The sequence below is a fragment of the Anolis sagrei genome, chromosome 1 (assembly GCF_037176765.1).
Source record: "Anolis sagrei isolate rAnoSag1 chromosome 1, rAnoSag1.mat, whole genome shotgun sequence".
In the NCBI taxonomy this organism is placed as follows: Eukaryota; Metazoa; Chordata; class Lepidosauria; order Squamata; family Dactyloidae; genus Anolis; species Anolis sagrei.
In genome coordinates this window covers 221,862,866-221,884,208 of record NC_090021.1, presented here as the reverse complement: position 1 = coordinate 221,884,208, position 21,343 = coordinate 221,862,866, and the positions used below count along the sequence as shown (strand labels likewise).

The 21,343-nt window shown below is 40.1% G+C and overlaps 1 protein-coding gene across 1 annotated transcript in view; it reads left to right on the top strand.

Annotated features, from left to right (window-relative positions):
* The window catches only part of SLC15A2 (solute carrier family 15 member 2), a 99,829-nt gene that overhangs the window by 33,013 nt on the left and 45,473 nt on the right, over positions 1-21,343 (top strand). The window contains exons 6-10 of the mRNA XM_060774642.2: positions 5,881-5,971; positions 10,881-10,958; positions 15,326-15,408; positions 18,103-18,189; positions 18,864-18,953. Coding sequence (XP_060630625.2) covers positions 5,881-5,971; positions 10,881-10,958; positions 15,326-15,408; positions 18,103-18,189; positions 18,864-18,953 — 429 coding nt within the window. The remainder of the gene's footprint in view (positions 1-5,880; positions 5,972-10,880; positions 10,959-15,325; positions 15,409-18,102; positions 18,190-18,863; positions 18,954-21,343) is intronic.

The following is a 21,343-nucleotide window of genomic DNA, read 5'->3' as shown; positions in this document are numbered from 1 at the left end:
CTCCCCAGCAGAGCTTATCTATGATCAGAGACTGGAGATAAGTGCAGTGCTGAAGAGAAAGGAAGTGAGGATTACTGAATCATAGAATCATAGAATCATAGAGTTAGAAGAGACATCATGGGCCATTCAGTCCAACCCCCTGCCAAGAAGCAGGAAAATTGGCCATCCAGCCTCTGTTTAAAAGCTTCCAAATAAGGAGCCTCCACCACTCTCCGGGGCAGAGAGTTCCACTGCTGAACGGCTCTCACAGTCAGGAAGAAGGCCATAGCTAAGTAGAGAAGCCTTGCAAGCTGGATCTGGTCTCACATGCCCCATCCCTGATACAACCCATTCTCAGATGGATGGATAGATGGACGGATGGACAGATGCATGGGTGAATGGGTAGCTCTTGAGCCATGGCTAGAGAGATCAACATTAAGGTGCATATAATCTTTTCTGATTCAAATCATGGTAAGAACATACATCCTGACTGACTGATTAAGTATGGTTTTCTATTAATTAGTGATCTGAGCATTGCAACCAGACAGCAATGTCTCATGACCTAATGGACTTTAGATATTTAGTTCTTTACATCACCATCATCAACATCAATAGCTCTATGTTATATCCCTCTTCCCCCATCCCATCAAAAATAGGACAGAGTAGTTTAAAGATTAAACACAGAATATAGCCAAAAGCATAGAAAAGGATAACATTATTAACATTTAAATTAAAAACCATTTAAAACATATTATTTAAAATAATTAAAAGTAGTTTAAATGTAATTAAAGCAATACAGAACCCAGTTAGAAACACTTTATTTAAAACAATTACTATTATATTACTAAATAATTGTCAGATTTTTAAAAACCAATCTCTTTGTGCAATGATGGAAGTTCCAGCCACCAAGAAAGAACCCATCAGATGTGCCTAGGAAGGCAGAGATATATCACTGAGGGCCCTTCCACACAAGGCAGATCATCCACAATATCTACATTGAACTGGATTATCTGAGTCCACACTGCCATATAATCCAGTTCAATGTGGATTTTATACAGTTGTGTGGAAGGGGCCCGAGAGAAGTATCCCTCCTCTAGATCTCAAGACTTAGCGTGCTTCCAGACAGGGCTTAAACCCGATTTGGAGTGAGTTTAAGAAACTCACTCTGAAGTGTGTTAAAGTCTCCATAGGCACACAAAAGAACTAGTTGACCCTGGCTTTGTCCCCATTTCAGCATAGTTAACTACTGTACTGAAATGTCAGAAGGTGCGCGTGGGGAGAGGGGGGTATGGTAGTGTCTTCTGTGTATGAGCCTGCCTAAAGGGAACTTCTAGATAGGGCCCAAAATGTGGGCCCTGTCAGACTTTTACTTAAGGCATTCAAACGACACCTCAGGTAAAAGAGGATGAATTCGGGACAAAGCAGGTGTTGTTTGGATGCTTCAGGTAAAAGTCTGTCAGGGCTCACATTTTAAGACCTATCTGGAAGTTCCCCTTAGGCAGGCTCATACATGGAAGACACTACACTAACCATTTAATGTAGTTTTAAACCTGTATTGAAGAAGGTGGTTTCACTGTGTGGATGATTACATAGAAAATCCTGGAACCAGTGTGAGATCCAGATGGTGATGACATAGACCACTGATGTGCATGAGGGCTTTATTTTGCATACTTTTATGGGTGTTTGTTGTCTGGCACTGCAGTTTGATGTTACCTTGAACTGCATTAAATGGTTAGTGTAGACTGGGCCTCTGATAGTCTAGACCTAAGCTGTATAGGGCTTTATTGGTCATAACCAACATTTTGAACTGCACCCAGAAATAGCCCAGCATTCAATGGAACTGTTGTAAAAAGGAAGTTGGATCAAAATCTACATGCATTAATACAACTTAAATTACAACTAACTTGTAGTTTTTTAGGCATAGTGCATTTTTTTTGCTGCAGTCTTGAGATTCCCCACTCTGTCCATCTTCATAAGTACAAAGCCTAGCTCCCATCTGGAAACAGAAGACTTAGAAATTCTGTATTGCATTTCTTATTCTATCTCCATTTACTGTGTAAATCACTGAGACTGCCACCTTTTCCATTTTCCCTAATGGACCAATAGTTTTTGCTTATTTGAGCTGCAGATTGTCTCAAGTGGGTCTCACATAATATTTATTCATGTACTATCTTTGGATACCTTAAAGGTGTACTGCACAGCCTTTCAAAAAAAAGAAAAGAGCTAGACATGCACAATTCCCTCAATATGCTTGCACATCAGTAGCAAAGATAGTGTTAGGCAGAGAAGGCTTTGAGATGTGTGCTTTGAGATTCGAAAGGACTAGATTTATTGCTCCCTGGCCTCCAAAAATGCTCAATGCAAAAAATATTCTTAATTATTTGTTATCAGTTTACAGTTTTTCCATTATTCTGTTCCATCCATGCATTAGTACCCATTCGCTTCCTATGATCCACAATACTGGGATCCGTTTAAAATAGAACTGAACTTGGCCTTGGGACAACATCAGTCTCCACATCCTTAAATTAAGCAACAGAATTAATAACTACTCTTCCCTCTCCAACAAGCAACATGGATTTTGCAATTCATTTTTTCACTATCTGCATCCCAAGATGCCTGAATCTTTTTGGGTTCAAGCTCCAGGGATTTCACTTCTTCCATCTTCCCCTCTTTTTTGCCCTACATTTGAAACAAGGCTTGGACATACAATGTTACTTTCCAATTGAGTTACAGTTCTTATTAATTCTTGCCAGCCTGGTCAATGTGGGACTTGGCAGTAGAGCTGCCATATGCCAGGCCATTGATCCCTCTCCACCCCCCAGAAAAGAAGCAAAGTTGACATTATCTCATCCACCAAGTTTTGGATTTTGAAGAATTTTAGATTTTGGATTTCTAGCTAAGGGATACTTAACCAGTGTTTTAATATCTTGCCATCCCTCCCACTACTGTTCACACAAAAACAATCTGGCTTGGAATTCAGAGAACTGTGAGAACTTATAATTGTCACCATATTCAACATAAATTCAGCAGTGGGGCTGAATTGCAATAAAGTGGTCAGTCTTTTCAAGTATGCAGTAGGACCAAATTCTTGTTTCCCTGGCAGCTTTGTTCCTGTCCCATCATCCACTATCAAATTAATGACTGGATAAGTTGTAACACTATAACATTTTGGGGCAGAGAGGGGCCAACTTCACAGCTTATTTTCAAAAGATCCCTCAAGAGATTATTCTGAAACTTTGCAGTATAGGAGACAGGTTTTCTGGCATTTTTAGAGCTTGGGTGAATGGGGATGTGGCATGTTAAACTGAAAATATATGTTTGTAGTTAATTTATTGTTGACTTGTGCTTTAATTAATGAAAAGAAGCAACCACAAAATGTTCAATGGTTTTTCTAACTTGTTTTGGAATGCTCAAAGACAAATTCTTTGGGATGCCCAAGAGTTTGACATGCCAACCTCAGTCAAATGTCTCTGTATTGTGATAGTTGGCCAGCAGCTCAGTGAATGCACCAAAGTTTCATCACGAAAATCGAGACCTTTTGGTGCAAAGCCATATTTTCTGTGTGAAACTTTTGCATCTATAGCAGTGGTTTTCAACCTATGGGTTCCCAGTTGTTTTAGCCTACAACTCCCAGAAATCCCAGCAAGTTTACCAGGCTGAGACACTGATCTATAGCATCCTGGTGGCCTCGTGTGTTCCAGAACACAATTCCAAAACACAGTCAAGGACTGAAAGGCAACTGTCCATATAAACATTAAATATCAAGACTAGGGAACTGTTTTTAGTTTATGGATTGAATTCAGTTTCAGAGAATTTGTGGGGGGGGGGGGCTGTGCATGAGTAGCACCAGGTGACACCATCAGAAGGGGTGACACCAAGATGACTATCTATAGATTTTTGGAAGTGTTTCTGCAGAAAATATCCCGTCAAAGGCTTTCATGGCTGGAATCACTGGGTTGCTGTGAGTTTTTCTGGATGTATGGCCATGTTCTACTAGCATTCTCTTTTAATGTTTGCCTGCATCTGTGGTTGGCAACTTCAAAGGTATAAACACATTTTGGTAAGCCTATCTTACATGTACCGTATGAATATGCCTACAGGACTAAAACTCTATGTTAATTTCTTCTTGAATCTCCTGATGCATATGCACACTGGCCAGAGTTCTCATTTTAACTCAATTACACCAAAAATGTGAATTATGTGGGCTTCATCTCCACATGCTCCAAGCACATAATGTTTTGTTCATTGCTGCTGCTTCTTTTTATTATTATAGTTGCTCCTTTTGTCAAATTTCTGGTATTTTAGTTACAATATTGTAGCATTACCTGGTATGGGAGGGGGTCTATGGGGGGGGGGGGTGACACCATCCATTTCCATACTGAGTGATACCATCCTAATGCTGCCACTGAGGACAGGAGCAAAAATGCCAGCATATTTAAGCATATGCATACTTACCGCCAATAACCAAGCCTTGGAAGACAGGTATTTCATTCTTTTGTAGTGAAGGAAAGCAGTACAAAAGCTGGGAAGCACTAAATGTTGATATTGGAGGCCCATGAGGGCAATATCATAGGTGAGACTAGGACTTCAAAAGGATCTTCATATCTGTTACGGTATATAGTAACAGCAAACCCATCCTCCGTATGTGACTTTTTGAGTGGCTAAAATTGTACTGTCCAAATTAGGGATGTAAAGCTTTGCTAATTTCATTCTCAACGGAAAAAAATCACAGTTTTTAAAAACAATCTTCCTTTATTGAGAAAGTCTTCTAAGACAGTACAGGCATTCTCATCATGGGAAAAATAAAGTATTTTCAAAGACTATTCATTTTTTCCAGGAATATTTCTTCCTGGTCACACATATAAAATCATGTGGATTTTTGTGCAAAAATATATTTTCAGCACAGAAACCTTGTTTTCTGTACCTCTACTCACAAAAAGCCCCAAATGAGATTTCTCAAAGTTCAAAAGGGGGGTGGGTGGGTAGAAAAAGCAGGAATGGGGCGGGGGAGTTCTGACAGAAGATATAACTGGCCTTCTTGAGTCCTTAACAGGACAACCCTACATTGCAATATTTATATCTGTATAATACAGGAGTAAGGATTGTGTTTTGTCAGACAATCACCCTCAGTTTTCCTCACAATTGGTTGTGCTAACTAGTGTTGCTTAGGACTTGTCCTTCAACAAATGTATGCTTCTAACCACTGATATAATGCATGGCACTATCCATCTTTCTTGGGTTAGCATGGTTTAGTGGTTTGACAGTTGGACTAGGACACTGGGAAAACAAAGTTGGATTCCCTATTCATCCATGGAAATTCATTGGGTGACCTTGAACAAATCACACTCACAATTTCAGAACCTCCCTCTGAACAAATTCTTAGGGTCGCCATAAGTCAGAAATTACTTTAGGGCAGTGGTTTTCAACCTGTGGGTCCCCAGATGTTTTGGCCTTCTACTCCCAGAAATCCAAACAGCTGGCAAACTGGCTGGGATTTATGGGAGTTATATGAGTGTGTGTTTAAAGTACATGTTTTTTATTTAAATTTTTGAAGAATATTGTCTAGACGTGATGAGCTGTCAGACATCACCAAACTGAACTGAGAAAATTATATGGGCAATAAATTAAAAAGCTTGCCCTGAATAAGCAAATACTCTCTCTTGGCACATCTTCGTCCCCTTTATCATACAAACAGAAGAGCACTTTTCTAACTGTATGCATGCACATAGATTTGGGAAACAGGAAGAAACTACATCTTTCCTTGATTTTAACCTTGTCTTGGATTTCATGTCAACATGTATATATAATGCATTGAATAAAGACACTAATACAGATCCTGCACTGTGTTTCTAAACGGTGTTTTAACATCTGTGATACTGATGTGATCTTATTTCATTTTAGGTCCAGGAAAGGAGCAAATTCTTCTCTGTCTTCTACCTGTCTATTAATGCAGGAAGTTTGATCTCCACTTTCATTACTCCTGTGTTGAGAGGTCAGTGCTGATCTGGAATTGATGCTATATCCTTGGCCTCTGACATTTAAGTTTTGAATGAAAAGAAATCATATGCTTCTTGGCAGGGGGTTGGACTGGATGACCCATGAGGTCTCTTCCAACTCTATGATTCTATATGGGTCTTTAGAGTGACTTTGTTGTAATTATGCCTTTTGGATTTTCCTGCAAGAACAGAGGGCATAATCAGCTACTAAATCAGCTAGTCTAATCAGTATCCAGCTACTGAATCAATGCAAGGAACTTGCATAAGAGTTGACTTGCCAAGATGCCATTCATTCAGTGGACTTACTTTAGCTGAGAATTGCAGTTAGATTCAAGATTGTGTATTCTGGATTGTATCCAAGAAAACAATCTGAAAACATGAGAATATTACCTTCTTTTCTACATTATGTTGGTCCGTGGGAACATTGTAGTAGATGTGCACAGAAGATTTATTAAAGCCACCCTGTCCTCCACAGTCTCCAATGGCCCATTTCAGTAATCCTCTTTCTGCCTTCCAATATGTTTACATTTAACCAAATGCCTTCTGAGGCTTGCAGAGGTCTTATGTCCTTTGTGCCTTCTAGGTAGTAGGAGGTATAGCCATGGAAATATATTAAAAACTCATGTGGTTCCAATAGAGTCAGAACAGGAACAGTATAAGGTAACTCAAGTGGAGATGAACAAAAGTGTTCTGTGATTTTTTCCATGAAATTCAAAACATTGAATGCAACCTGATCAGCAGCACTTGGTGAAAGAGCCTAATAATGTGAATTCACAGGTATTGACTCAATATGAGTGTCCATTCACAAGTATCCTAGAAAATGTGCATCTTAGAAAGAAGGCATATTAGGAAGAGGATTTCCCTCTTGGCACTGCCTGACAGACCTGGTTAGCTGCAGCAAAAACCATAATGCTATGCTGGATGGGGTTACATATCCCCTGAAGACACAGGTTCGCACCTTGGGAGTGATCCTAGATTCATAGTTGAGCCTGGAACCCCAAGTCTCAGTGGTGGCTAGGGGAACTTTTGCACAATTAAAACTTATGTGCCAGATGCACACATACCTTGGGAAGTCTGACTTTACCACAGTAGTCCATGCTCTTGTGACATCCCGAATAGATTACTGCAATGCACAATATGTGAGGTTGCCTTTGAAGACTGTTCGGAAGCTACAACTAGTCCAATGGGCGGCAACCAGGTTGCTCACCGGAGCAGCATACAGACAGCATACAACCCCTCTGTTACGCCAACTCCACTGGCTGCTAGTCTGCTACCAAGCACAATTCAAAGTGTGGGCTTTAGCTATTGAACAGTTCTGGCCCTGTTTACTTGTCTGAATGTATCTCCCGTTATGAACCACCATGAAGGCTAAGATCGTCAGGAGAAGCCCTACTTTCAGTCTCACCATCCTCGCAAATGCGACTGGTGGGGACGAGAGACAGGGCCTTCTCAGTGGTGGAACTCCCTTCCCAATGACATCAGATCAGCTTCCTCCCTTCTATCCTTCAGAGAAAAACTGAAAACATGGTTGCAAGACCAAGCGTTAGAACAATAAATGTAGCAATCAAGAATGAGACTGACTCTATGTGTCTGACAATGGTTTGACTTGGACTATGATTTTGAATTTGTATGATTTTAAATGAATGTTTTAATAATTAACATTTTAATTAACTGTTTTAACTGTAATTGTTATTTATATTTGTTTTGTGATGGCATCAAATAGTTGCCTGTTGTAAACTGCTCTGAATCCCCCCATCGGGGGCGAGAAAGACAGGATACAAATATGCCAAATAAATAAATAAATAAATAAATAGTATCCTATGTTCTAGTTCTGTCTATTTACTAGATGAACTATAGAAGACAAATTAGAGCTTATATTTCACATCCCATAGAGATCACAAAAAGCCAATATCTATTATTTTCCATAATAAGTTTTTAAAAAATGAATGGATGCCATGTACATTTTTAGGAAAAAAAATAGATTTAATTGCTAAAGCCAGATATGCACATTTTCTTGTTTACTATACATGGTTTAAAGTACAAGACAGAATGCAAAACTACATATCAGCTCAGTGCATTTGGGGGGCGGGGGAGAGACACAAATTATTTTAAATTCTGCATCTTAAGTTGATACAGGTCATGACAAAATTAGTATGTCAGCAGTGGTCAGCAGCAGAACGGAAAAATATTGGTTTCCTTGGGAAAAAAAAGAAAAAGAAAGAATCCCATTTCTTGTAGCTTCAGGCAAACGCCCCCGTTCTTGCCACAAATCAGAAATAACATAAGTATAGATCAGATTGCTTCCTAGACGGTCAAATTACTTCTAATTCATCTGAAAGAAAAATAAATAAACAAATCAGCATGAAGCCTAGATACAAAGGCAGTTTTATGAACTTCAGATGAATCAAAACTATTTTATTAGAAATGTTTATCCTGTATTCAGCTTTGTAAGAATTTTGTTTTCATTTGCTCATGCAGAGAGGAATACATGCTGGGGTTTGTATGCTGTACACACACATCTGGGCGCCCCTTGCTGTTTGCTCAATACACATACATACAAGGAGAGGAGATGGGAAGAGAGAGAGGGGTCTAAACTCTTTAGGAAGGCCTGAGTCCAAAGTGCCAGAGGTTGCCTTCTGACTTTGTTCTGACTGAAGCACCTACCCTTGTAAACCTGGGGTGGCAAATATTTGTGGATGCAAAAACAAACTAGCTGGAATCCTACTTTGCACTGGTGGAGCATAAAGTTCTCTCTTCACACCTGAACTTATCTGTTTTTTGGCCAAGCATTCAGTGACCAAAAGAGGATGGGGAGGGGGTGAATGCAGGGCAGCAAGGCAACCAAAGACATCTTTCTGAACTTCTGGAGTAGAGCCAGTTGCCTTCTTGGCTGTTTGCTTCTTGGCCTCCCTATCTTCTCTGGATCAACAAATGGTATCTGGCCAAAACCAGGTAGGTCGCTGAGGGAGAGAGTCATAGCAAGTGAAGGTGCTGAGCTCCTCCACCTGCAACAACCAAAACACTTATACATACATGCATAACCTTTAGTGATATATGTCACTAGCAGGAAGGTGGCTAATGGCTCCCCTAACACCCCTCACAGACACACTGCATTATAAACCACCTGTCAAACTCACAGATCTCATAAGGTTTTCCAAGGCAAGGACACTGAGAGGTGAATTTGACAATTCCTCCTTTTGAAATATAGCCTATAATGTCAGGGGTTTCTGCTACCTTAAAAGAGTCCTGGAAGCTTTCCTTGGAGACCCCAGATAGAGTCCAAGCTCCCCTGCTTGTAGTTATGGCAGGAACACAAGACACCAGACTCCAGATATTAACAGCAACACACAGCTCTCTCCAAACTCCAGCCACCATAACCAAACTCTATGCTTGAACCAAACTCTTCTCCAACAACAACAACAACAACGACAACAACTCCAAACACATGGGAGGTACATCCCTTTTATACCTCCCCCCATTGCATTGCCGCCTGCTTGCTACAACTTGTGGCTAGGCCTCAGCTTTTGCTTCTATTTGCCACCCAAGATTCCAGTGTATATGCAAACTCTAACATAGGTTTTTGTTGGTGATCTCCCATGCAAGTACAAATCTGAACTGACCTGTCTAACTTCCAAGATCAGTGCCTTTAAGGTATTGAAAGTATTTTTGCTATTTCTAATTCAGCGGCAGCAGGTGACACAAGAACCAATGTGCTTCCAGTTGTTTTTATAAATGGGGCAAGAAAGCATGGCCCGTGAGTCACATGGAACTCCCAGGGATTTTTTTTGTGGGCTCCATGCTTTACCCAGCACATCAAATCTCCATATCTGTATTTTTTTTTCAAACTGCTCATGCTGTATTACTACTCCTGGACCTTCCAGTAGTAGTAGTAGTAGTTTGCCTTCTATTACATATGCTGTTTGATTTATGATTTGGTTTATGTATCTAAGGCATTGAATTTTGCCATATTTTTTTTTGCAAATCACTTTGAGTCCCCCCAGGGGTGAGAAAAGTGGTATATAAATATGGTATATAAATACTGTAAATAAATAAATAAATAAATTCTAATGCCTCTCAACTCCTGAAAGCTTAAGCAAACCCTGGAAATCCAAACTGGAATTAACTTCCATCACTCCAGGGTTGAATTATAAAACTTGCCTGCTGCATGTCCACAGGAATGAAATTTGGCTCTTGCACCAATCACAGTTGCCACTCCTGTTGTAAAGCTTCTAACTCAAGACTAACTCATTAGTCTGATCAACTCATTGCTACTCCTAGGACTTCCTTCATTGTCCAAAGGCAATCCTTTCACTCTATGCACTTGTATGCAGCAATAGCACTTAGAGTTGACTCATCATGCTGTAACTTTGTGGTTTGAAAGTGCCCCTGGAGAATGCATATTTCATGCCCAGACAGATAGTCCTGACAAAAGATTAATTCATATTACCAGACTAGTCCCTTAAGAATGTGGGCTAGAATGGGCACAAATAACGGTACACAGAAAATGGCAAATCGTCTGTTGCAATGCAACTATAACCCTTCTTCACCCGAAAACCAATAGTCAAGACCCCCAAACCATAGTTGTTATCAATGAAACATATGGAAGGCCATCACCTGTAGATGTTAACACTCAAATATGGTGAAAGGTTGAACACATGCTGAGTATGAGACATCTTGAAAAATCTTTGATAGGACAGATCCTGCTGTGCTGTTTCTAAAGTTTCATGATGTTGTAAGACATTCACAAAACTGATGCAACACATACATTCAACACTGAGAAACATGACTTGCAAGTGAAGTGGGAAATGGGGTATGTGAATCCTTCCTCTTTGTGGCAGTAGAAGGAAAGTATAAAATTCAGAACTGCAACTTGATTAAATGGAATCTTGTTTCTTATTACTGCAGGGGATGTGGAATGCTTTGGAGGAGACTGTTATGCTCTGGCTTTTGGTGTTCCTGCTGCCTTAATGGTTATAGCTCTCAGTAAGTAGTGATTACAAGTGCAAAGTATTGATGATATTACATGACGGATAGAAACTGTGCCTGATCAGCCACAGAAGATAATCATGAATCCACTTTCAGGTTTAATGCTTCTGCATAAGATGGATGCTTGACATGGCTCCACAGAACCAATTTGAATACTGATGCTCTCAGTAGACCCTATGTACAAATAATGAACAGTGAGACTTTCTCCTAGCATGTGCAAAGTGCATTTTTCTCACCACTGAAGCTGGTATTTCCCCCATACATATAAGAACAGGAGGTAAGGCTGCTTCTACACAGCCATTTAATCTGAGTCAGGATGTGGATTGAAGAGAAGGGGTTTGTTGTGGGGTGCCTACAGAGGCACCCCAAAAACTCGTTCCAAACTGTGATAGTGGCCACAAAGATCTGCTAATTGTGGATCAATGTGATTCAACATTTGTTTTCCAACTCATCCAGCAAGATGTTCTAATAAGAAGCAGCCTTGCCCATGATAATCTGCACTGGACTAAAGCAAGGCAAAGCAGGAAAGCAATAGTTCCCACGGGGATGCTGTTGTTTTCTCATGAGGGAGGTATTTCTATCTGGTTTCTTTCTCCAAGTGCTTCAGCGTTAGGCCTGCCCTCACAAGCGCTTTGCATTTTGGTCTTGAATTCCTGCTCTGTGTGGTATATACACTGATCATTTTCAGTGAATTTTATGGCTTGATCTGGAATTTTCAGTGAGTTTTTTTAATACACTGTTTTGGACTGGATTCATGTTGCAGTTTGCATTGAGGATATACATTTTGTAGCCATCCTGACCTTGAACTGGCTTCAAATTGGATTTTAGTGGCTATGTAGAAGAGCCCTAAGGCTTCCATTCAGAGGATGTGGCTCCCAAGCAGATCTGAGACCTGAGGCTATTTCATACTACAGAATTATAGCATCACGATTCTGCTTTAGTTCCAATCATTATATCTCAATTAATGTACTTTTTAAGAAGGTGCCAGAGAGCTCCTTAGTGCCTCCATAAACTTCAGCTTACAGGATTCCACAAGATGCAGCCATGACAATTAAATCAGACTCCATGCATTGTGAATTGTGTAGTATGAAAGAGATTTTTCTGAACTTGGCCAAAAGTCTGGGGCCCAAGATGGGATGTTTTACTTACCAAGGGTATGCTCTGCCTTTCTTTCCCCATGTTTAAAGAAACCTCTTTTCTCAACATCTCTTGGCATACACACTTGCAAACAGCTCATTCATCTCAGCTCTCACCCACCCACCCCAATCCTGGTAGGAAGGCACCATCTGCATTCCTCTCCAGTCCTAATTTGACATTTCATTAATTATTTTGGCATGTTTATTCTGGTCTAAGAAAGGACCTCTGGCTAACATACAGCAAACACCATGACAAAGCATTAAGACCACATAAATCAAATGATTAAAAAACCTACCCAGTAGACATAAAATGTGGCATAGCAACAAACCAGTGCATTATATTTGCATATTATTTTAGCTACCCAGGCTCAAAATTCATTGCAATGAAAAGAATTAGTGAGCTTTAGATGCTTAATAGACAACAAGGATTCACTGAGGACACAGTCACCAGAAAACTTAATATCTTTGTGGCCATCAATCTAAACTCAAACAAGAATTTAACTTGTTATCTTGCCACATTTGTGCACAATTGAGAGGTTCTCATGGGATCCAGACCATATCCTATGATGGGGTCTTGTAGGACCTACCACAGCCAGCTAAGCTCCATGTTCAGACAGAATGTATTTACTGGTGATTTATTGAATGTTGTTAGCATGTTGATGCCAACCAGTACATGTCTGTAGTCTGTTACTTCCTGAACTCCCACTACTGACTTGAACAGTGGCAAAGGTTGCAAGTGGAACTCTTGATATCCACCTATATCTCTCCCATGTTAATGGTGTTGGGCTTGACACCCATTTATCATGCTAAAAGATTAATAGCACTGTGAGCATTGGGGGCACAAACCACCAGCTCACTAACCCCAGGCTGGGATTGAAATTCAGTGCTATAAAATTGCATACAATCTATGGAATACACGGAGTGATGGATGTTGGATGCTCTGGAGGGAGAAAATTGCACCCCAATTCTTCTCAGTGATGACTGGCCATATGGGCAAAACAGAAGGGTACACGTTCAGTTTAGGGCAGGAGCTAAGAGGAGCAATTGGAGGCAGGAGTACATCACCTCCTCAGGGACCAGGTCAATTCAAAGTCTATTCCATTAATACATATGTTCCTTTCATTTTGTTTTGTATTTCAGGAAACTTTCATGTTAATTGAAGAATTTCCCCATGTAGTTCCTCCTCCCATATGCACCAAGGAGAAAGGGAGAGGAGAGGCAGGGAATTGGCTGTGGGCTTTTTTTGTCACTGAGATGATGAACTAAAGGAGCTGTCCAAGGTGTTGATCTCTCCCCCAAATAGAAGAATGTCACACGGTAGCCACCATTGGCAGAGAATGTTATTTTCCCTTCTCTGACTCACATCTACTTTAAAGCTAAGTCTGTGGTCAAAGGGACACAGATGAATCATAGAAATATAAACCCTGGTGATCCAAGGTATAATGGAGGAAGGTATTGCGCAGGAGAAAACAAATACTGCCTGTGTAAGCCATGACTGCAGTCTCACCTCTTTGGGGTGAATTGTAGGTCAAAGAATATTGCAACAACCTTACTGCATTACATCCAAGGGGCCAACTAGACCAGAAGTCTATATATAGCAGTGAGAAAGCTCTAACGGGGTTGGTTGCTTGAGGAGGCAGAACAAATGACATCAGCTGGCAAATTAAAGGGTACAAGGTCAACAACACTGATCTGGTTACTTAGGACATCCCACCCCACCCCACCCCACCCAAAAAACCCGTGCCTTCCCCCTCCTTGACAGTATGAACAAAACAAATAGAAAATTAATAAATCACTATTTGATACCCTTTTGTGGCACCTAAAATGAGGGGCATCTAAGATGGTCAGCTCAGTCTGATTCATTATAAAGTCAGCACTGAACTGTGAACAGCTACTGAGAAGCTTCAAAGCAGGTAGTTGCTGTTGATGTGTGCCTTTTAGTTGTTTCCAACTTATGGGGACCGTAAAGCCAGTGGGTTTTCTCATCAAGGTTTGTTCAGAGGAGGGTTGGCTTTGCCTTCATCTGAGATGAGGAAATGAGCCCAAAGTAGAGATTTAAACCCTTGATTCTAGTCCTTGTTCAGTTCTTAAGCTACCATACTATGCAGACATTTCAAGGCAAGACATAGGTAAAAGTCTTTCTCTAGTAATTTGTTACTAGCATCTGAGGTGTATGTATATACACTCTAATCTTGTAAATTTGCACACCATCCATATAGCTACCAGATCTATAAGGCTATAGTTTCCATGATTACTCATTTTTGGAGACACAGTATCTTCTACATTTATTAAAAGAAATGGGCACCTAAACTAAGTTTTATGTGTCTCTGGGCAAAAAAATTGTCACAAAGCTCCTTCCTAATTGTCCTGGAGAACTACTTGGAAAAGTAGAAATAATTATTATTATAATACTTATTACTGAACTGCCACTCAGCAAACATAGGCAACTACCACTCACCCAGCTATGGTAGTAGGGGATTTTTGAAAAGTTGTGTATGTCTGTCTGTGTGTGTGTGTTAAAAACACCTTTTCCAAATCCAGTAGATAATCCTTTCTCTGCATATGCTGATGCAAGTAGCCTATTTGTATGAGTAAAGTCTTTCTCTGACTAAGCAGATATTACTATCAGAAGTGCATATTTAGTATGCAGAGTCCTCCTTGTAACTGCATGTGGGGATGAGGAAGTCTCTGCCAATCTGTGTTAAGAATATAGAACTAGACGGAGCAATGGGGTCTGATAAGGGTTGCTTTCTATAGTGTCATAGTCTTAGTTGCCATATGATGCTTTGTTATTCTTTATTCTATGATGAGGTCTTGCAGCCAGCAGATAAAGTTAAAGCAATCACACTGCCTACCCTTCCTGAGTCTGACATGTGTAGAAGCTTGCTGTTTACCACACTGTTCCTTTCTATTTGTTTTGGGGGTTTGTTGGAAGTGTTCTGACATTGTTCTTTGAGAAGTACATCACAAAAGCAGCCGGGGGGAAAGCACACTAGCAAAATGCTCCTTTAAAAAACCCCACCCTAAAATGGATTTGTTGTCCCTGCTGCTACAGTAGTTCCTTCAGTAATAATGTTCTATCCAACCTTAGAACCATCTTTTTAAGGATTGTCTTGCAAAAAAAGGGTCTTGCACAAAGAGAAATCTGTCCTGCACCAATGCAGTGCCAAGTGCTACAATTCCTTACTTGTACACTTAACCCTGCATTTTTTTCATTTTTTTTCATAGTTGTGTTTATTGCTGGGAATGGAATGTACAAAAAGACTCCACCACAAGGAAACGTCTTACTTGAAGTTTGGAAATGCATTTGGGTGAGTGCCTTTCATAGATATCACTTCATGGATGGTTCGAAGGACATTATCACACACTTTCCTGAGGTTTCCTTCAGGCCTGCTTTGGAAATAACTAAAATGTCAGGTGGCATGGAGAAAAGTTTAATCCTGCCCACTGATACTAATCCACACCTTCATGCTTTGAGAGTCTATATAAAGGTTTTAATCTGAGGTTAGGAGGAAGACTATTCCCTGCTGGTCCCTCCCCATATTCAATTATTATCTCTTAATTTTTAATAATCTACTCTAAACTTTTGTAGTTCCAAGATTGAGTATGAATATAAGTAGCATTATCTTCATACAGATTATAGTTCCAAAACTTTGGTCCTCCAGAAGTTTTGGACTTTATAGCTCCCAGAATTCATGGTGCCAGTCAAGCTGCCTGAAGCTTCTGGGAGGTAAAATTCAAAACACACAGAGGACCAGAGTTTGCAAAACACTGATATAGATGAACATTTTGTCCTTTCCGAGCATAAGTGCTTACTTTAACTAAATCAGAAGACTTTGGGCCAACATAATTTCATTGTCTTCTGAATTCCAACTTGGTTTCTAACCGTTCATCACCCTGATTAAACTTCCTTGACACCAACATTGAGGTCATTGTGGCCATTTAGCCAGTAAGCCCTTTAAGACTTTTTAAATTCAGGGGAGGGTGAGGAGATGACTCACGGATGGGTACTTACAAAGTTATGAATAGGGCAAAGGGAGAGATGAGCTCTTCCTCCTCCAACCAGACTAATAAAATCCAGGGTCACCCAGTGAAATTGATTGGCACTTTATTCATTACAGACAAAGGGAAGTACTTTATTGCACAGTCATTAATGTGTGATTATCTTATGGAATTCATTAATATAAGATGTGGTGATCACCACTAGATCAAGATGGCTTTTCAAAAATGGAGTGAGACAGCTTAATAATAGAGGAGGGGCCCCTCAGGCGGCAATCCTCTTACGTGGGAGTCAGACTCACTGAATGTATTAGGCTGCAGCTATGGGGTGGTGGGCAAAAAAATGAGGGTTTTTCTCCTCCAAATAAGAAGTTGGCCTCATCCATGAAATTTTTCTTCAATCATCAAATTTAGAGCACTGAAGAGAGTGAGACACTGACAATGGCTTAGATCTATAAGTTTTATATTTGCTGCTTGTTTTGGTTTCTGCCTGTTCCTTTCTTTGGATCCTAAACTGCATTTTAAAATGTTCAACTGAAGTTTTAAGCTACTGCAGTGTCAGATGTTTAGGGACTGAAGGAAATTTTCCATAGGGGAAGAAGTCTCATCCAACACTCCATCTACACTGACCACATAATACAGTTTCAAACTGCATTCTATAGCAGTGTAGATGGGACCTAGGAAGGGCACTGTCTCAGCAAGATTCCTGACTACATTACACAGATATACTAGCCTGATATCTCTTAATTGTCATAGCCTCTGCCCTATACATTTATATTTTGAAGAAGCACCTAAAAACCTCGACTAAAGAGCCTTTCCAGTGTTAGAGTTTGGGAAAGTGGGTTTCTACGTAGAAGGGAAAATGCCAACTACCATCCTAACCCAAGGTTGTAAAGATTTTTTGTCTTTGGAAGTGATATTGAATAATTGCTGCAATTTTCTCCCCAGTATGGAGAAAACAAATATTTCTGTGCTGCTCTCACATCCCCAATGTTTCAATAACTTATTCAGGACAGAAATATGCATAGATTTTTAAAAGAATGTGAATCATAACTTTTTGTACAGAAAATACGGTTCCCAAATAACCATATGCCATTTTATCCTAATGAAAAGTGTGCACATGTATTTCTGTGCAGAATAATTTTTCAAAAAAACAACAACTATAGTATGTGCCAATACCAGATGAAAACTGAGTAAAATTATGTTAAGTTACTCTTCCCAACTAAAGATGCATCTATGCTATAGAATTAATAGAATTTGATATCACTTTAATTGCCATGGCTCAATACTACAGAACACTGGGCTCTGTAGTTTGCTGAAGCACCTGCACTCTTTGGCAGAGAAGGCTAAATGCCTTGTAAAGCTACCTTTCCCATGATTCCATAGCTTTGACCCATGGCAATAAATGTGATGTCAAACTGAGTTCCTGGAAAGTTTTTCTGGAGGGCAGAAAATGAATAATAACATATCCAATATATCTAGAAATTCTAGAGTTCCATAGCAAAGAAAAATAGAAGGAAAAGTGATATTAAATAGCTATAATGATACAGTAAAGTCTCACTTATCCAACCTTTGCTCATCCAACGTTCTATATTATCCAACGCAGTCTGCCCAGATCCACAGCTGTTTCAATACATTGTGATGTTTTGGTGCTAAATTTGTAAATACAGTAATTACTATATAACATTACCGTGAATTGAACTGCTTTTCTTGTCAATTCTTGTGAAACATGATATTTTGGTGCTTAATTTGTAAAATCATAATGTAATTTGACGTTTAATAGGCTTTTCTTTAATCCCTCCTTATCCAACATTTTTTGCTTATGAAATGTTCTGCCGGTCCATTTATGTTGGATAAGCAAAACTCTACTGTATATCTTTTTGGTGCTGCAAACTATATTTGGTGCTGGTCCAGTTCATTAGGGTACTATTCATTAGGCAGTAGTACTGGGTAAACCATGCATCCCACCCTGCACAACTCTTTTATTTGCTTGTCTTCCCATTTAGTTTGCATTGACAAACCGGATCAAAAACCGCTCCCGACACATACCTAAAAGGAACCATTGGTTAGACTGGGCTTCAGAAAAGTATTCAGTAAGTAAAAAAAAAAAAAAGGTTTCTGAAATATCTTTGCACATTGTTATGGCTTTCCTGTGAGTAGGACTGCCCTGAGGGAGCAACTGTATTTTCAAAAAGAAATGAGCCCATAATAGAAATTGTAGAGATGGAAGAAACCACAAGGGCCATCCAGCTGATGGATTTCTGTTGGAACCTAAGAAGGTAGACAAATGGAAATGACTGTATTTATTTATAGTATGACATCAATTTTCCTACCTCAGCCATTCCTCTCCGTTGAACACATTTTGCATGACAGGACCATGTGACTGGTAAAGAATGGAGGAATGGAGCTAGAGAAATGTGTCTTTGTGTTTTAGATGTGCCATAACAATGTATAAATTGGGAAGTATCTGACTGCATGGAATACAGAACTGAGTCGGAATTGCATGAGTACCATGCAGCCCTCCAGATACTGTTGGACCGCAAGTCCCATCATCCCTAACTACCATAATCAATCTTGAGGAATGCTGGGAAATGCAGCCAAATAATATCTGGGGAAGAGCTATGATTAACACCCATATGTTATAGCAAAACATTCAATGTTATGAAAAACACAGTTCCTGTTTTTTGTCTAAGATCATTGCCTGCTAGCCTTCCATGTTATTTCTTTCTGCTTGTTCTAACTTTTGTTTTTGCATTTATCTTCTCAGAGCCAGCTGATTGCTGAAGTTAAAATGTTGACACGAGTCCTATTCCTCTTTATCCCACTGCCAATGTTCTGGGCTCTCTTTGACCAGCAGGTAATGTGTCCCATCACCAAGTACAGGTTCATTGTAAATTGATTTTGGTATTCTCATGAGACTCAGGCTGGATCTATACTGCCCTGTAACCCAGGATCTGATCCCAGATTATCTGCTTATTCCACATTATATGGCAGTGGAGACTCATATAATCCAGTTCAAAGCAGATAATCTGGGATCAGATCCTGGTATATAGGACAGTGTAGAAGGGGTCCCCAACTGTGCTTTAGTCAATACCATCAAGAATGATGGTTGAATGTGTCCACCACACAAAGACCAATTGATTCAGTTGCTGAATGATGAGACAACACTTTGGTAAATCCAAAAATTCAATCTGTCTGCTCTGATGAAGACCAATAACAGGATTATTAATCCAATGTAAAACACTCCAGGCATTGCTGGACTACTAGAGCTTCCAACAACCCTTATTGAATGGTTAATGGTGAGACATTAACTCCAACAAGAAGCAAGTGTGAGCCTCAATACAAGCAAAGCACCCACGAGAAAACACAAGGCGAAAGAGGGAAACTCCAAACTGTAAAACAAAAAATGAATATGATGAATGATATTGTGAAAAACATTCAAAACACTGAATAACCAATACCTAGAAGTAATTCAATATAACTTACAATGAATCATATAAAACAATATTGTGTAGTACAAAACACTAACAAATGACATAATAAAGGTAAGGGTAAAGGTTTCCCCTGACGTTAAGTCTAGTTGTGTCCGACTCTGAAGAGTGATGCTCATCTCCATTTCTAAGCCGAAGAGCCGGTGTTGTCCGTAGATGCCTCCAAGGTCATGTGGCTAGCATGACTGCATGGAGCGCCGTTACGTTCCAGCAGAAGTGGTACCTATTAATCTACTCACATTTGCATGTTTTCCAACTGCTAGGTTGGCAGAAGCTGGGCCTAACAGCGGGAGCTCACCCTGCTCCATGGATTCGAACCATCAACCTTTCGATCAGCAAGTTTAGCAGCTCAGTGATTTAACCCACTGTGCCACTAGGGGGCCCAAGGACATACTGTAATGCAAAGCAGAATAATACAAAGTCCTCTTTTTGTTTTCTAAATGAGATTAATCCCAACAATACCTGGAAGGCCAGAATCTCCACGTCCCTGTCTTATTCCTGGGTGCATTTGCAGTATCAATGAATACCAAATTTGTATAAGTTTTAAGTGCCACAATGTTCCTCTACTGTGTCAGAACTGTTGTCAATGCTGAGATACAATGTACATCTACATTGAACTCAGTGGGATTTCTTTCTGAATAGATATGGTATTTAGGGACAGAGCTCAGGGAAAACTATTAGCATCAGAACATTAATACACAATGCAAGAACTGACATTTTCCAGGCCAGGCACATTAAAGGAATCTGGCATTGAATTATTGCCACAGTTTGTAAGCCACCTTGACCCCCCCCCCCCCACTTGGGTGAGGAGGGTGGGGTATAAGTACAGTAAATAAATAAATACCCATCCATCTACAAGTAAAGCAGAACCCAGGCACACATTAGATTAGTAGTTCTCAACCTTCCTAATGTCGCGACCCCTTAATACAGTTCCTTATGTTGTGGTGACCCCCCTCAACCATAAAATTATTTTTGTGGCTACTTCATAACTGTAATATTGCTACTGATATGAATCATAATGTAAATCTGATATGCAGGATGTATTTTCATTCACTGGACCAAATTGGCACAAATACCTGATATGCACAAATTTGAATATTGGTGGGGTTGTGGGGGGTTGATTTTGTCATTTGGGAGTTGTAGTTGCAAGGATTTATAGTTCACCTACAATCAAAGCATTCTGAACTCCACTAGCGATGGAATTGAACCAAACTTGGCACACAGAACTCCCATGACTAATAGGAAATACTGGAAATGTTTGGTGGCCATTGAGCTTGAGTTTTGGAGTTGTAGTTCACCTACATCCAGAGAGCACTGCGGACTCAAACAATGATGGATCTGGACCAAACTAGGCACGAATACTCAGTATGCCCAAATGTGAAAACTGGTGGAGTTTGGGGAAAATAGACCTTGACATCTGGAAGTTGTAGTTGCTGGGATTTATAGTTCACCTACAATCAAAGAGCATTCTGAACCTCACCAATGATAGAATTGGGCCAGACTTCCCACACACAACCCCCATGACCAACAGAAAATACTGTGTCTTGTGATGTCTTTGGCAACCCCTCTGATACCCCCCTCGTGACCTCCGCAGGGGTCCTGACCCGCAGGTTGAGAAACGCTGCATTAGATAATAGCCTCCAATGGTCCTCATGTGGCAGGGGCAGTCCCAATTATTTTCCCATCATCCTATTTTCAGCTCTTTTTCCAATCATCCAGTTTTTCTTGTCTCTTCCCACTTTGCTCTTTTGTCCTC